The sequence below is a fragment of the Coffea arabica genome, chromosome 2e, assembly GCF_036785885.1.
Source record: "Coffea arabica cultivar ET-39 chromosome 2e, Coffea Arabica ET-39 HiFi, whole genome shotgun sequence".
Classification (NCBI taxonomy): Eukaryota; Viridiplantae; Streptophyta; class Magnoliopsida; order Gentianales; family Rubiaceae; genus Coffea; species Coffea arabica.
The window spans coordinates 3,451,760-3,468,140 of NC_092313.1; the positions used below are offsets into that span (position 1 = coordinate 3,451,760).

The 16,381-nt window shown below is 37.2% G+C and overlaps 2 protein-coding genes across 2 annotated transcripts; both read right to left on the minus strand.

Moving 5' to 3' along the window:
* Nucleotides 1-3,498: 3,498 nt before the first annotated feature.
* On the minus strand, nt 3,499-5,666 carry LOC113728462 (uncharacterized). Its single transcript, XM_027252865.2, has 4 exons — nt 5,240-5,666; nt 4,937-5,096; nt 4,463-4,521; nt 3,499-3,847 (listed from the first exon to the last, which is right to left on the minus strand). Exons 1-4 carry the CDS (start codon nt 5,396-5,398, stop codon nt 3,728-3,730), a joined length of 498 nt encoding a protein of 165 aa, XP_027108666.1. The 5' UTR covers nt 5,399-5,666; the 3' UTR covers nt 3,499-3,727.
* A 1,473-nt stretch (nt 5,667-7,139) lies between these two features.
* On the minus strand, nt 7,140-13,980 carry LOC113730183 (E3 ubiquitin protein ligase RIN2). The gene is made up of 13 exons (XM_027254701.2): nt 13,821-13,980; nt 12,478-12,886; nt 12,165-12,242; nt 11,854-11,940; nt 11,644-11,765; nt 11,276-11,372; nt 11,052-11,157; nt 10,376-10,533; nt 10,114-10,251; nt 9,947-10,014; nt 9,629-9,859; nt 8,635-8,995; nt 7,140-7,516 (listed from the first exon to the last, which is right to left on the minus strand). The coding sequence occupies exons 2-13, from the start codon at nt 12,715-12,717 to the stop codon at nt 7,460-7,462; spliced, it is 1,743 nt and encodes a 580-aa protein (XP_027110502.1). The 5' UTR covers nt 12,718-12,886; nt 13,821-13,980; the 3' UTR covers nt 7,140-7,459.
* Nucleotides 13,981-16,381: the final 2,401 nt, after the last annotated feature.

Here is a 16,381-nt window from a genome sequence, read left to right on the forward strand (position 1 = left end):
TTCGACACTGAAAAATTTAATCGTACTCTAATGCTCATATAATATTGTGATAATTAATTAAATTGCAAAACTTTATGGTCGTCCTATTGTGACTCTCAGCCAATTTCCACTCTAACTCTCATTCAGTCCAGCAAGAAAACAATAATAATTTCTCGTCATTGTTAGCATCATTTTTTAACTGAAAATACCTAAAATTTTCAAGTATAAATACCCTATCCTACAAGCGCATTCCCAAAATCATCCAATTAACTTAGCACAAAACATCTTAAAAAAATATCCTATCCAATTCTTTTGAGAAAATTCATGGCATCCAAAACACCAACATTCTCCTCATCCGCAACCTTTCTCCTCATCAACCTTCTCTTCTTCACTCTACTCACCGCCTCACATTCTTGTGGCACTTGCGGCAACCCAAGCCCAGGTGGAACGGGCGGCGGTGGAAGGGGCGGCGGGAATGGCGGTGGAAGAGGTGGCGGTGGAACGGGGGGCGGTGGAATGGGGGGCGGGGGAGGCGGTGGAACGGGGGGCGGGGGTGGCGGTGGCGGTGGAACGGGCGGCGGAGGTGGCGGTGGAACGGGCGGCGGAGGAGGATCCGCAGCAAGGTGCCCCAGAGATGCTCTAAAACTGGGTGTATGTGCAAACGTACTTGGGTTGATTAGAGTCTCCATCGGCGCTCCTCCTACGCTCCCGTGCTGCAGCTTGCTTCAAGGCCTAGCAGACCTTGAGGCAGCGCTTTGCCTTTGCACCGCCATTCGAGCAAATATACTGGGGATCAATCTAAGCCTTCCAGTTACTCTCAGTCTCGTTCTCAACAATTGTGGTAGAAACCCTCCTAACGGCTTCATCTGCCCTTAGCCCATGCATGCGTGCAAACTATTTCTGGCTTTTTACTCTTCGTCTCCAGATTGTCTCCAGCTCTTAGTTCGTTCTCTTCAATTGGTGATTTGTGCACCTTTCGCGTGAGTGTATTCGTCGTGCTTGTTTTGTGTATGAATTATGCAAAGGTTGGAAAAACTGCTATACTTTTTGTGCATCACATTCTGCAATACTTTTAATGTAACACATATAATGAAAACGTGTGCTTTTATATACCTCTGTGTGTGTGTGTGTGTAAGATTGAGCTTTTTGGTGCATTCTTGAAGATCAAAGCCAGTCATTTCGAAGCGTCATGAACAATGCACTTGTTTCAAGGCTAGCCATAATTTTCTGGAGGTGTCTGATCATTCCACACCTAGCTTACTACCGATCATTATACATGCACCTAAATTAGCTGTTGCCAAACGATACTAGCAATCTGGGTTCTTAAAACTGTTAATTGGCTGATCAATTCGAGTCCCAAATACCTAATTCGCCTGCTTTCATGGTCTCAGCACGGGTATGTACAATCAAAGAAACTGGACATCATTATCATCACCAGTAAATCCTTCTTGAGTTGAAGTTTCAAAATTTGCCCTGTGATAATTATTACCTAAAAAGCAAATGTAATTTTGTAACCAGACACGATTACAGAATATATAGATGGTACGTGAAGGCACAGTCTAGACTCTAGGGGCGAGAGTGAACGTACACTAGTACGCAAGTCACAAGTTTATAATTATAGGTCCATCCTCCTGTTGTCTTTGCGAATTATTGTTGACTTACATATCTAGCGAACTTTATTAATCCATCAATTTGCTCTGGTCTGATAACGAATGAAAAATCCGCAATTTGTTTTCCTAAGTTCTTTTAGATGGAATAACATTTTTTTTTTCAGAAATAGCTCAAATGGCTTGATATCTTCATTAATTTGGATTATGTAATAGATTAATTGGAATGAGCCGCCGAGAAGACTGTTAATACCGGAACATGATGGGATCCTAACATGGCAAAGCTGCCGAGTTTATAGTAAACAAGATGGGAATTAATTTTGGCACGAAGCATTTGTCTCCTACGAACATGCATGGACGAGGGAACGTCCTCGAATTTTTATTTTTGTAAAAAGTTTATTAATACTGACCCAGAAGAAAATAACATACAAGTGTAAGTTTCTTGGTTGATCCAACAACGTCTCTGAACTACAAAAAAAAAAAAAAAAGAGTACATTAAACTAATTCCACCAGTAAATTGCAACGCCCCCTAGATAGGATACTCAAAAGAACTGACGGGTCTGGTAGTGAATGTGAAGGGCATCTTCTTTCTCACAGATAATTAATGTCAAGTTTAATTCGCTGAGGTAAACTGACGGTCTGATCTAGTATGCCATGCTTATTACCCCCAAATTTCAGGAAATTGAACACTGTTGCTTGTGGGAATCCTATCCTCCTGGAAATTCTTGGATTGATTGATTCTAAGATGGCAATGGGATGGGTGGCCGCGGACACCCGCCCCACAGGGGGCTAATGGGGCAGGGGTTAGGGCGGGTGCGGGAGTAATAAATATATAAAATAAATATATGTATGTATATAATTATATATATATAATATATAATTTAATTAGTTACAAACTTATAGTAATGATATTATTAGTTATATGTATTATATAATGTATATTAGTATATGTAATATAATTGATTTATCAATTATACTAATAATTATATATATGTACTAATACAGATTATTAATTGGTTATACTAAATTTACTAATACATTTATACTAAGTCCCTAATCACACTTAATACAATAACATTTTTTTCTCAAAAAAAAGCACAAGCACAATAATGAATTAGTGATTGTATTAGTGTCAAAAGTGAAAACTTGACTACTTTAGTTGTATTTATTTCATTATGTTAGATTGTATTCAAATAACTTTTGTTTGATTGTTTTTATAAGTTTCAATTGTAAAATTGCAATAAATAATAATTTGGTGATGTGTTGATATTTTAGTATTTAATTATTTGGTAAAATTTAACTATAATAAAATTATATAACAAATTTTTATTAATTACACGGAGCACCCGCGGAGGAATGGGGGGGGGGGGGGCGGGGTTGGGCCATCCTTATTTGATTCCTGTTTTTGTATCTGCATGGGCGCGTAACCACGTAATTAGTGGATCACTACTATAGGTAATCCTTATGTTTTAAACTAATATTCAAGCAACCGGAGTCACATCAGCGTCTAATGCCCATAAAGCCGAATTGGTTGAGTTTTATTGTTTATAATAATCAGGTTGGTGACATCTGGGTACTGTGATCTTGGTTCCACCTTCTGGGAAAGTATTCTTATTTTTTTCATCTGCACAGGATTCCTCTCAAGTGCCCTTTTAACTGAATGCTTTTCTTGCTATGAAGAATTCTTTGACTCGAATACTCACTTTAAAATTCTGATGAAAAGTATACTAGAAAGCTCACCGGAATGTTCTTATGTGGTGTTTCTTTTATTTCAGACTATTTCACATAGGTTGCTTAAAATTGTCAAAAAGATTCCTTTAAAATCCAAAAACTATGTCAAAAGGGACCTGAAAGTCCGAATATAGAGTGCAGAACAACTTTTATGACGAAATGATCAAATTAAGTTGGTGACTATTGATCAAATTAAGACCAGCAACTTCATATGAGTAATTACCACTTATTCTCGTCTCTCTCTAGTACGTGCATTGCATGTGCATGCTTTTACAGGATACAGTGACACATTTGTTTTCTTCCAACTGAACTCCAAAACAGAAGCAAAAGAAGCAAGGAAAGAAACTAGTCATTCTTATTTTAACTGACAAAACACTAGTACGTAGCAGAAAACAACAAAGAAATTCCTATTATTTGTTGTGAATAGGAGAGTCACGGTGTTGTCGCTGGTAGTCGTCCGTCTTTATAATGTCATGGGAACCGATGGCCTCCAATGTCATGTCTTGCTCAGCTGCTGACCCTCTTGAAACCTGCATAAACACTACATTTTACAAATATCATATGTGCTTTTTTACTACTACTGTGCTATTTTTCCTTTGTAGGGTCTTATTTTTCTCTTACTTTTGAGTTTCACTTTTCTAGTTTATTACTGTTGCGTGAATGGATATACATGTGTAGAGAATCGTCTGATTTGCTTTTTCTGAATTTGTTGAATAAAACAGGTTTTTTGTTGCAACTTTTTAGCTTAAAGATACGAGTATTGTTCAAGTTCTCCATCCACTCATTCCTGTTACATCCTTTGATGATGGAAAAAGTAGTTCGGCCAAATTTTGGCAGGGAGGATCTGTTTAAAACATACTAGAAATTACCTGTTTTTTATATTGTGAAGAAGCATTAAGTGACAGTAAAAGCACCTCTACCCCGAAAACATGTACTCGTAAATATATATAATTATCTTCATGAAACCTTGCCAAAATGTAAATGCTTGTAAAGGGGTTTGTACTCTCATGTCTTAATTCTGGGACTGGAATTGTGTGCATTAAATTGTCATGATCATCTTAGACATGATAACATTTACAAATCAAAATTCACAATAAAAAACCCTCGAATGAAATTTGAAGACCAGTACTTTTCAGCTTAAGTACCTCTGTTTTTGTTGCCTCGAGGAAATTCATGCGACAAGAAGACTCAACAACCTTTCTTCCTGCGTGACATACTCCATTGATATAATGAATAGTAATAGTAGTGGTGCAGACTACCGCAATTCTCAAAAGAAGATCAATATTTAGTCAAAACGAATCAATAAAATACAAAACATTAATAGATTGATAAGTACAAGGTGAAATTTCTTATTTGTACTGCTTAGACTACTACTCCAATCTTTTCAAGCACAGTGGCAAGAGTTTGAAAATGTCCGTAAAAAAAAAAAAAGAGGGAGAAAAATTGTGAGGGCCTGGAGGAAACAGAGGCTAATGTAAATGATCAATTATGAGAGGGAGGGCGAGTGCGCGGTTGGGAATAATCGGAGTAAAAGAATCCAGGATGTTTGTCGTGGTTAATCTTGTGCCCAGAAGAATCATAAGCCGATCGTAAAATGGACTTAAATGTTGGAGTGACACCTGATTTCCATCTTGGATCCTCATCTTTTTCCTTCACCGCCTTTGAACCAAATATTGGATCAAAGCGGTCTGGGATCCTACCAGACGGCATGCTATGTTGGCGTCCAATTGCATTTGCTTCTTGTTCAAAAGAATCCTTCCTGAGCTCGATTTCTTTCACCTTGGGGAAAAATAATAATAATAGCAGTAATAATAATGATGATGAATCCTACTACTACTACTACTACTAACTAACTTATCTATTGCATCGTTAAACTTCCACCATAAACACAGTTGAAACTAAGAAGTATGTCGAGTGCAAACCTTGCAATCAAGAAATTCCTTGAGAGAAGCAGCATTGGTGATGACCCTGAAGCTGCGAGCATTAGACTTACGCGCATGCATGGGGAAAAACAAGAAAAGGATGAAAAAAGAAAATGAAGTACTCCTAGATAAGAAGAAAAACGAGGGTAGAGATGCCATATGGGAGAGTAACTGGTGATTAAGAGTTGGATGCAATATAGAGATTCTTTTTGGTCTTGGGCGCAATGAGTATGCTACTTTTTGCCAGGAAGAATGCGATGAACGATTTATAGACAGGGTGATGTTCTGGGCTATAGACAGGGTGATGGTCTCGTCCAGAATTTTTTATGAGATGTAGGAGGTAGTAGCAGCAATATTTATCACTAGTCTCTAATGGGGCCCCGACACACACAACAGGCCAACAACGGGTATGGCGGCTTTACGTAGGGGATGATGGTACGATGGGGTCTCACATTTTCGGGTAATATATAGTGGAAGAATTTATTGTTAAAAGAGGCTTGAGTTATTTGATCACCATGGCATAAATCCCACTCGTCCTGGCTAATTATATAACCAATGAAATGGTCTTTGATTTGATCGTACTGGTTGGGATGTTAATTATCTCCTACAGCACAAGTTACCATAAAGAGTGTGGCATCTCTCCGGTCTAACTACAAATTGTCTTTGAATTGTGAGAATTTGATAGAAATCAACAAAACATACACGGATTAGATTTTATGCAATTGCGAATGCAACGACAGAGAATGATCAAATTAATTGAGAGACTGATGTAGATTAAGCCACGTATCGACGTGAGCCATGCATTGGTAACACATGCCTCGTGCTATCAAACAAATTGTGTTCAATCATTCTGTATGACAATCTTCATTTTCCGGTTTCCACAAAAATGGGTGTCACAGTGTTCGAGTACTCTCAGGAAGTACCCCAAGATCGGCAAATCCCTTTCCTCCTCAGTGCATTCAGGAAGAGTCAAGGGGCCCAAGGGCCTTTGTTCACTTGCACCCTTCAATGCGATCCGTCGATGCTAGCTGTGTTTTTTGGTTTTATGGTCACTCAACGTCCATCCTTACCTCAGCAAAATCACCACCGGATTCATTCATTCATATACTGCCTTTTCTGTTCCTCGTCATAGCATAAGAGGATTATATAAATAGGAGACGAACTTAGACATATAAGGTGATAATTGAGATCATTATTATTTCATCTGCTTTTGCAATCGAAAAATCATATACAGCAAGACTGCCAAGTCTCTTGAAATCAGAAAAACGAAGTCGGTACCTCAAAATTAACGCTGCCTCTAGAAATGGTGTAGGGAACTAGAGATAACATCTAAGTACGTGCTTGCATTTAGTATATTATCTATGCTTTGGACCCTTTTTAGACAAAACAGTGGTGCTTTTTTTGTTACTCTTATAATAACTAGACAAAAAAGAACTAGGAGAATGGATAGACAAACTACAAAGTCAAATAGGCTCGCCAATCCAGCAAATAAGTAATAAACGGTGAAGAGAGTTTTGTCCGAGCAGAGTAAGAGGTCGAAGAAGATTTGCCAGAACCCAGAGAACGGAGAGTAAAATCGGGCGACTGGCTTTAGTCGGTCCAATGGGTCAACTAATTCCTTGCACGAAATCTAAGCACTACAGGCCCCGTGTGTGTCTTCTGGATCCAATTTTCCCTAGAAATTACAACCAGAATGAGGCCATAAGCTCCATTCCTTGCACGAAATCAAGCCTTGCGGTTTTCCCTAACAAATGGCTGCAAATTTAGACTACTCTCGAGGGGGCAGTGCCGACATGATGTTAAACATCTGAAATGTATATGTGCGCGTCTTCATCCCCTTTGGATATACAAGCAGCAGAGACAGAAAACGAGATAGTAAAACCAAGAAGCCTATAGCCTATTTAGTTTCAAAACGCACGTTAACATAAAAAGAAATTAGATTATTACAAAATTACAACAACATATGCGGGAGGCCAAACCAACGGATTGAGCGGGTACAGTCAAACCAATTACTATTTATTCCTAGAAGCAAACTGATAGGCTACATCTATGTACACGAAGACAAGCTTGTGGACGTTAGACAGCACATATGTGACGAAAGCCAGCAGCCGAAGATTTAGGAAATGGGAAATAATGTAATCCAAACCTATAAGCAATACAGCCCCCATCTCACGTCCACCAGAAACGCCCATGATAAAGGATAAAATCCAATTGACACTTTCACATTTGCAAAAGATTATTCACAGTAATGGTGGCGGAATTTGTTCGCTGCAAATCCTGCAAAATTTCAGCAGAGAGGGCGAGGGAATTTCATCTTCAAACCAATGCAGCACTATAACAAAAAGAGGTAAAATTATGCAAAACAAATTTATGTTATCCTTTCTCTAATTTTCAGGAATCTATAAGGGAGCCAGGGAGGAGGTTGCTGGAGATATTTGTACACATAACATGCGCAGGAATGCTGGTAATTTGATTTTAACCAAAAACCAAAACACCATACGGCCAGCTAAGAAACCACCAAAACACAAAACGTCGAGGTGAGCAACAGCAAAGCAAGGAAACATAAAAATTAGGCATGCTGTACAGCCAGTTTTTTCATAACAACTCAAAGAACATCAGGTGACCGAGGATGACTAAGGCAGCACATTAGATGACCTTGAAGATGGACCCCTACATGCATGAATAAGCCATATAAAGGAAGTGATCTTAGAATGTCCAACCATCCAGGCACCCAGAATGATGCCCATCCAGACATAAGAACTAGTACCCCAAATAATTGAGAGGTTAAGAGGAGGCATCGGACCACCACAAAGAAACCAAGCGGCAGAAAGTGAGGAAATGCATCACCTGGATCAAGTATAACACTCTTTCCTCATAAAATTACCAAAGAAGAAGAAGAAGAAACAATTTGGCGAGCCAACAATGATGAGGGGAAATTCTGAAGAAGAAGAAACTCTTTGGATTTACCAACCAAGATAGACCCTAAGAAAATCTTCATTTCACCACTAATTGCAGAATTGGACACAGGCATCATGTCAAAATAGAAACACATGGTTCACAAGAAACATTTCAAAAGAAAGCCTCACAAGCAAAAAACTAGAAAAGCTCTGTGCGAGACGGTAATTCATTCAGCACCTCCTAGCTTCACTTTTTCCCCTCATTCACCTTTTGACAACTCAAAAGACCTATACTCAGAAAACAATGGCACCATTCTTCTCCACTGGATGTTCAATGTTACACAGTAATTCCAGTAAACAAACCTAACTGCTAAATATTTTGAGGGAACACGATAATGAATATGAATCCCAGCGAAAGAAATTCCTACTTCCCAATCATACTCAGTTGAAGGGAAAAAAATTTTGAAAATGAACAGGGAGAAGAAACACCTTGCATACCTGAATAATTATTTCATCAGGAATGTGCGGCAGAACTTCCCGGACAGTCTCAGCCATGGCAAGCATGCCTGCTATGTTGTCGTTTGAAGCTCGTGAGGGGGTCCTCATATGCAAACCACCTGCACTTCCTGGATACCTTGTAGGACCAGGAGGAACAGGTGAGCGGGAAGTACCAGCTTGAGAGGGATTCATAGGCCAAAGACTCCAGGCAGCATCCTCAAGCGCAGTATGTGCATAGGTTTCACCAACAGCTGCAAGCTGCCTCATCATCATCTGAACTCGACCCAATCCAACGGATCTTACACCACTAGAAGGACCAGCTCCATCTAACCTGAGCCAACTTGAATCAATTGCAGTGCCCCTATAAAGAAAATGTTGAAATAAAAGGAAAAAAAATCAGCGGCAGTTTGTTTTATTGGTCAATATAAATTAAGGTGGATAGGACATGGAAAGAAACTAACTGATGCGATGAATGCATCAAGTTGGGCAAGAATTCAAGATACTGATCACATTCTAGTACCATTTTGTTGGACAAGTACAGGAAGCATTAAAAGGTGAAGAAATGATCCTAAAGCCACAAGCAGCAATGCTTTGTAGACGGCAAGATGTGAACATGATATTGATGTCAGTGCAGTAAACAATATAGTGAGTAAATTACAAATTGCAGCAAGATCCGGAATGAACCAATATTTGTCTCATTAACTTATGTTTTGTAGACAGCTAGATGTGAACATGATATTGATGTCAGTGCAGTAAACAATATAGCAAGTAAATTATAACTTGCAGCAAGATCCGGAATGAACAAACATTTGTCTCATTATCTAACAACAAAATTCAACTCAATGCTAGCTCACTGTAAAGGCTCCTTAGGCAGCAGTCTTCCCCACTAGTAGTTTCTAGTTTCTATCTATGCCGCCAAAAGTACTCATTTCACCATTTCCCTCTTATACCATGATAGAAAAATACTAAACATGTTAAATATGAAAAACCAGACCTCCAGTCACCAGCTTCTAATGGATTTTGAGTCTGGTTAGGAAAGATTCCCGTAGACTGGCCGTGACCAGGAAGATTGGGCCTATGAAGTCCAGCACTAATTTGACGTGCAAGCTGCTCATCACTTGAAATTTCTGAAGCATGAGAGTTTGCCTCATGTTCAGATCTTCCCATAAAAAGGGGCTTTCGACAAGTAGGACATGAATAATTCTCACTTAAGCCTTGATCTAGCCTGGCATTAGCACAGAGTCAGCATAACACTCAACATACTATCAACTAACCACAGAAAGCAACTCCAGGCAATTGATTTGGAACTTACCAAGATCTCAAGCATGCAAGATGGAAAAGATGACTGCAAGATAGCTTCTTAGCCTTCGCCATAGGTTCCTATTCCCAAATCAGACACTTGGAAGAGTTATTATAAAAATAAGAAAGAGGAAAAACTAAATTCCCTCACATAAGAGAGAGAAGGGAGTGGTAAAATACCCGACAAATAGCACATTCATCATCATAAGCTCTTAGCTCATCTAATGTTGCATCTGGAAGTGCCTCATGAAGAGTGCCCAATGCCATCCTCAGTTTAACGAAACCCTTTATGCGTTTTACAATTGCACTTAACAATGCCTAATAATGAGTTCAACACATTAAAAAAGGAGGATTTCAACCAACAGTATAACATTGATGACAGCAATAATATCTACAAATTAAAAGAATTGGATCATTGCAGTAAAAGGAGAGAGATATTTACACGTATATTTAGGAAAAGGACAGCATCAACAAGATGAAAAGCCATGCCATGAAGCCACCAAATATGCAAATAATGTGCAAGAGCCATAAAAAATGTCATCATATCCAGGAAAAAACCCAAGTTCCGATTCAGAATACCTTTCCACTCCCACAATGATCCTGCAGTTAGAACATAGAAACCCTTCGATCAGAAATTATGGACCAAGAAACCCAGCTAACCACATGAAACCCCTTGGCTCTTGAATAAAATATTAAAAATATATAAGACATAGCACAGCAATGCTCAACAGGTTCAGTGCCATTGTGCACAGTGAGGAAGAAGATAGAAATAAGAGACAGAAAAGTGCATGTTAATATTCATCTGCTTCTTTATCTTCACATCATTTCATCAGAGGTGAAGTACTGCATACACATGCCAAAACTAATCATCTACTCAAAGCTCTTTAAAACAACCTGCTTTGTTGATTAAAATCTATTCTTCCACAAAAATGTTCAATGAAAATGCTGAACAATGAGAATCAGCATCATTCCTCTAGAACTCAAAAAGTTACAGATAAAATCTCCTTTAGAAAGGAAAGGAACAAAAAAAAAGGATCAATAATCAAAGTGCATAAACTTTTAATTAGGTGACAAGCATACTATACAGAATTACATGAAAAGTTACTAGTAAAAACCACCTGTAGCAGACAAATCAAGGAGTTTGGATATCCGGCAATTTGCAGTATCTCCCGCTGAGTGATGCAACCATACATCAAGCAATTGAAATCCATGAACCACAATGGCCTACACAGGACATTTTCAATACCCAGACAGCCATCAGGCGTGAGATTGTAAGAATGCTATAATTCCAGTGAAGGATCTTGAGAAAAATTGGATATATGTATGATAATTCTAAACCTACCTGTAAAGTCTCGAAAGCAATGCTAAGAGGCTCAAAGAATAACAAATAAGATGTTGGTGAACTAATTGTGGTGTACACTGACAAACACAGCCTTATCCTACAAGAAAAAAAAAAATCTGTAGATATTCATGGTATAATCTAGCATCCCACAATAGGACACACATGTGTATTAAAATGAAACGAAATTTATAGATATTCATGGTATAATCTTACATCCCCGCAATAGGACATACATGTGGCTATCGTAATATAAACCTAAGATATCAAGATTGGACATGATAGCAATGTATCATGTCCCCACATTCATCCCTAATATCACAAGAAATTAAGTGGTGAATATCGACAAAGTATGTTGACAAACACAATACCAGAGTATGTCGACAGAGAAAACCAGCAACAACGCAGAATATACACGAAAGTATGTCCACGGAGTCACTGATGGAGAAGCATTCAAACGCTCAAGACGATCCCTAGCTAATGCTTGAAACATCTGCGGCGTATGCACAAGGTAAGACAACAACCAAAGATAAATCTTACATCCTTGCAAAAATCCTGTTTGAAGACCAACTCTACCATACCTTCAAACAGCATAGCACAGCCAACCAGATTGACCACAAGCCCGCTTGAAATACATTTGGTGGGACAACCAGTGGAAGAAAAGTTCCCTGTCCAACACCAATCACACACGGTCATGTATCATGTAATGTTTCCTAGGAACCATAGCACAATTATTTTATCAAATAAACATCCGGGTTTAACATCAAAGGTGCATGAAATATATAAAGTTCAACTAGACTTAGAAATAAAGCACTCAATTGAACTATATAATGATTTATAGACAGGAGACAAAAGATTTTAGAATGAAATTACCACGACTAGAAAGTCTTACCTTGTATATAACATAATTAATAAGGCGTTCAACTAATTTTCGAGCTTCAGATGAGTACAACTCTGAAAAGAATATAGTCTGCACAAAAACAAAGGTAAGAACACAAACCAACCATCACAACAATGTATCAAAGCAACCAAATATAAAGCTGTATCAAGAAAAAAGGCTTGGATCTTGCAGTAAAACATCCCACAACCTGAAAGGTCAATCAGAGCCTAATCCCAATTACAAGTATGCCCTAAACTCACCAGACAATTAGGATTTTGCTCGAGAAAGTTGCAACTAAGCTAAAAATGTGCAAGAGAAAAATCACCTTGAGACACAAAATTAGAAGGATAAATGTGTTAAGTGCAAAATTTGCAGCCAAAGCAATAGTGGTATAGGAACTCAAAAGCAGCTCCAATGCATGGCTCCCATCCCCTGAGCTAATAACACTATCACTAATCAACCCATCGGATTTTAGTTGCTCAAGGGATATTGCTGTCCAACACTGAAGTCCGACAAAGCTCAAAACTGTGCAGACCACTGAGACAGATAAGTAGCTCACACCCATGGGAAATACACAAGGACTCCACACCACAGCTGAAGTTCAAGATTTTCATGAGAGCGCAGTTAGCATGATCCTTTGCTCCCAAAACTGACCGTAGCACAAGATTGAGAGGGAGGGAGAACAGCAAAAACTTCAGTGATGTGCCATCTACCGAAAGATGAGAACAGCCAAACTGCAAGAACGGAACCTCCATTAAATGCAGAATAGAAAAATAAAGAAATCTAAAAACCGGTACAAAGGGGCCAAAACCTAATTTGGGGCACGATCTAAGAAAGGATCGAGAATCCAAACTATGAAATAGACACATACTAAACAAAAATTTATATTTAAAGTATACACCTGTAAGAAGATGATCTGCTACCTCTTGAACCTATGTTGGACATTAATAGTCATCTGGTTTTATTCATGTGTCGTTTGCTATTTTACCCAAGTTATACATTCTCTATCCTAAAAAAGTCTCCAGCAACACATATTTGGTGAAACAGTGGGAACTATGCAGCACTAAATCTTCTATCATTTCAGTAATCAGCATCACCATTTACTATCCTTTTTAAGCCACTGAAAATTAAATGCCCTTTACTACAGATAAGACCCTATTCCCTTAATGCCAAATTACTGAAATTGTCCAAAGGTAAAAGATAGTTAAGTTTAGAATACAAGTCAAATCCCATTTAACTCTCCAGAATGAGACGTACACGCAAAAACAAAACCAGTACTTGAGACAATCCAAATAAATATCAAGGCAAAATCAACGAGAAAGTGGCGAATGAAATGAATTGGCTTTTAGAGAATTTCTAATCTAATTACAGTATCTAGTTTCAATAGGTAAAGGGGGAAAAAAAGAAACATACTTGAACAAAAATGCGAACCCTAGAAGCAGGGTTGATGAAGGTAATATTACTAGGGGTTCTAGGAAAACTTAAGGATTGACACAAATTTCCTTAGCCTCGTTCCTAATTAACCAAATTCAAGAATAAAACACGGATTGACGAATCCAATCGGTATGCGTGGACGCAGATAAATATAGACAAAACCTGAATCATATATAATCCGGAACAAAATCGAGAACATGAAAATGGTACATAAATGGCGGGTGAATCCTAAACCTGAGCCGATCTTCAGATGAAAGACGAATAAAAGGACGTCGGCAAATGCAGATGAAAATCTTCGGCGATCTTCACCTCTCAAGAGAAGGACGGAGAGAGAGGTAAAGAGACAGTTTTTGCGGGAAAGCCAAGTCTAATCATATAAACATTGAACAAAGTACACATATTAACTTGTACTAGTACTGTTAATATTAATAGGTGAAAAGGTTCCCAACCAAAAAAAAAAAAAAGTGCAAGTCTTTTTTTCCTTTTCTTTCTTCTTTCTTTATTTTTATTATTATTATTTGGTTTAAAAAAATACCAATTTTTTGAAATTCTAATTAGATTTATAGCGTGACGTATATGTAGCAGTATTTGGTAATCCTCGACTAAAAGTGCACTCCTAGTCGCACAAGATTGTCAGAATTATTATCTCCTTTGTCATGCTATATTCTATATACCAGTATTTTGTCCTTTTCTTGAAAGGACCTGGTGTGGAATCCGCGATTATAATATTCAAGGAAGGTTCGTAATTTTTCAACAGCCGTAATTCGTTCCGCCTAATCTCTGATTAGGGTTAATTGCAAAGTGCCCAATGAACTATGGTCAATTTGCACTTTGCCTCTTACACTATCAATTATAATCATTTCATGATATATATATATATATATTTTATATTCATTATACGTTGCCCGGATCAACTCAAAGTGTTCTAGGAAATTATATAGAGATAAGTATTTTAATTTATTGAAGTGATCAATATTATCCATATGTGTTCTCTTACTATATTACTACTGTCATTTTACCTTTTTTCATGTCTCTTCTTTTCAACTCTCATTTTTATTGTTTTGTCATCAAATTAATGCTTACATTCAAAACAAAAGAACTTTTGATTATGAACAAAAAAAGGGACATAAGAACTTTTGATAGTATGAACTACGTGTTTGTACAGGTTATAGGATTAACTTCTTTCATTTACTATTGATTTTACAATATAGTTATATTTTGCAACACTAATTGGTTGCAAGTAAAATTTAGAAGTTCTATTGGAATGCTTAGAAGAACACGTATTTTTAGGTTCATTAGCGCATTTTTCTCGCAAAACAATATTCTAGAATACCATTGGATCATCATAATTAGCCATAAATATTGCAAAGTATAGAGGTGTTACAATTGATAGTTTTGGGGATAAGTCAGAAGTCTACAATAAGTTTAGGGGCAACATGCTAATCAATCATTGCGCAAAAATTTTGATCTGACATGATCTTTGATTTTTTTTTCTTTTTTATTATTCTCTTTTGTCTTTTTATTATTATAAAGATGATCTTTTGGCAGCTTTTTAAAATGGAAAAGCAATCCGTAAATATGTTATTAAAGGAATTATAACCGACAACAATAATACTGCAAGAAATACGTATATATGAAAGAGTTTAGACATATGTAAATTTGCCATCCACGTCAAGAAAAAAAAAAAAGTTCTAAAAATTTGTTGTTGCAATTGGCATAATATATAATTTATCGTTGAAAGTATTTCCTAGGCTTGCAATGGATAGGGAGACGGACTATGTATAGCAATGGACAATTTAAGTCATTCTGCAAAAACTTGCATCGTATGATTAAAATGTTTATTCTTTTCACTAATGGTTTCAACCAAATCATGAAGGCCTGTCTTCTCCTAATTTTATAGATAAATACTTTTTAATTTTCGATTAATGGAGGATCTACAATTTTTTTTTGGTTATCTCCGAGATACAACTCTTAAAAGTTCTTATAAACCTCGGACAAAATGCAGTTTAAATTTGGCTTAAGGACTATCTCGAAAAATAAATAAAGGGGCAGAACATAGGGAAAAGAGTTACTTATAGTTTCCATAACTCTTTAAGAAATACATGTAATGTATCCAACAAGAGGGGGCATACATGAGTAATTCAATGAACCTGTTCCTGGTGACCTTGATAGCAATTTTAATGATTACTAACACGTATCGAATCTTTCTTCATTCAGTGTTTATATAAAATTGAGGACAAGAGACTATGTTGGATTATCAACAAGTTTGAATATTGCATCATCTTCCTATACTTCAGCTGTTGTCATCCAAGTTTGAACCTCAAGTTTTTTACGTCAGAAAGGATGAATTTCAATTTAGCTCTTCAAAGTAGATCAAAGTTCTTATTCAACTCTTGAGAGTAATCAAATTCCAATTAAGCCCTCCAAAATGAAAATTTTGTCTCAAATAATCTCTTTCGCTACCGGTTCTTAGGGACTTTAGAGTAATTAAGCTCCCATGTAAATGAGCTGAAAAGGATACAATAGTACTCTTCTAATCATATACGCAAGATTGAAACTAGCAGCAAAATCTTTTTTTGGATTAGAAGAGTAATATTTTAAATCCTTCTTAGATCAATAAGACGAGAAGTTAATTGCTTTAAAGCTTCTAAAAGAAATTGATAAGATTTCACTTTACCACTAAACTTTAGTCAAACGTCATTGGCGAAATACAAAATGATGAAATCATTAGGGCCGACCCAGCAGTGGCCAAAAAAATTGAAAGGGTTTAATCAGAATAAAATTTTCACTTTGCA

Bases quoted from the DNA above. Each gene is read 5' to 3' on its own strand.
- LOC113728462 (XM_027252865.2), bottom strand. From the start codon at position 5,398: ATGGCATCTCTACCCTCGTTTTTCTTCTTATCTAGGAGTACTTCATTT. The intron at 4,522-4,936 runs GTGTCACTCCAA...TATGTCACGCAG, and splicing joins GGATCCAAGATGGAAATCAG to GAAGAAAGGTTGTTGAGTCT. The intron at 3,848-4,462 runs GTACTTAAGCTG...GTGTTTATGCAG, and splicing joins TCGAGGCAACAAAAACAGAG to GTTTCAAGAGGGTCAGCAGC.
- LOC113730183 (XM_027254701.2), bottom strand. From the start codon at position 12,717: ATGGGTGTGAGCTACTTATCTGTCTCAGTGGTCTGCACAGTTTTGAGC. The intron at 10,015-10,113 runs GTATTTTACCAC...ATTTGGGAATAG, and splicing joins ATGAATGTGCTATTTGTCGG to GAACCTATGGCGAAGGCTAA. The intron at 8,996-9,628 runs GTCTGGTTTTTC...TTTTCTTTATAG, and splicing joins TTAGAAGCTGGTGACTGGAG to GGGCACTGCAATTGATTCAA.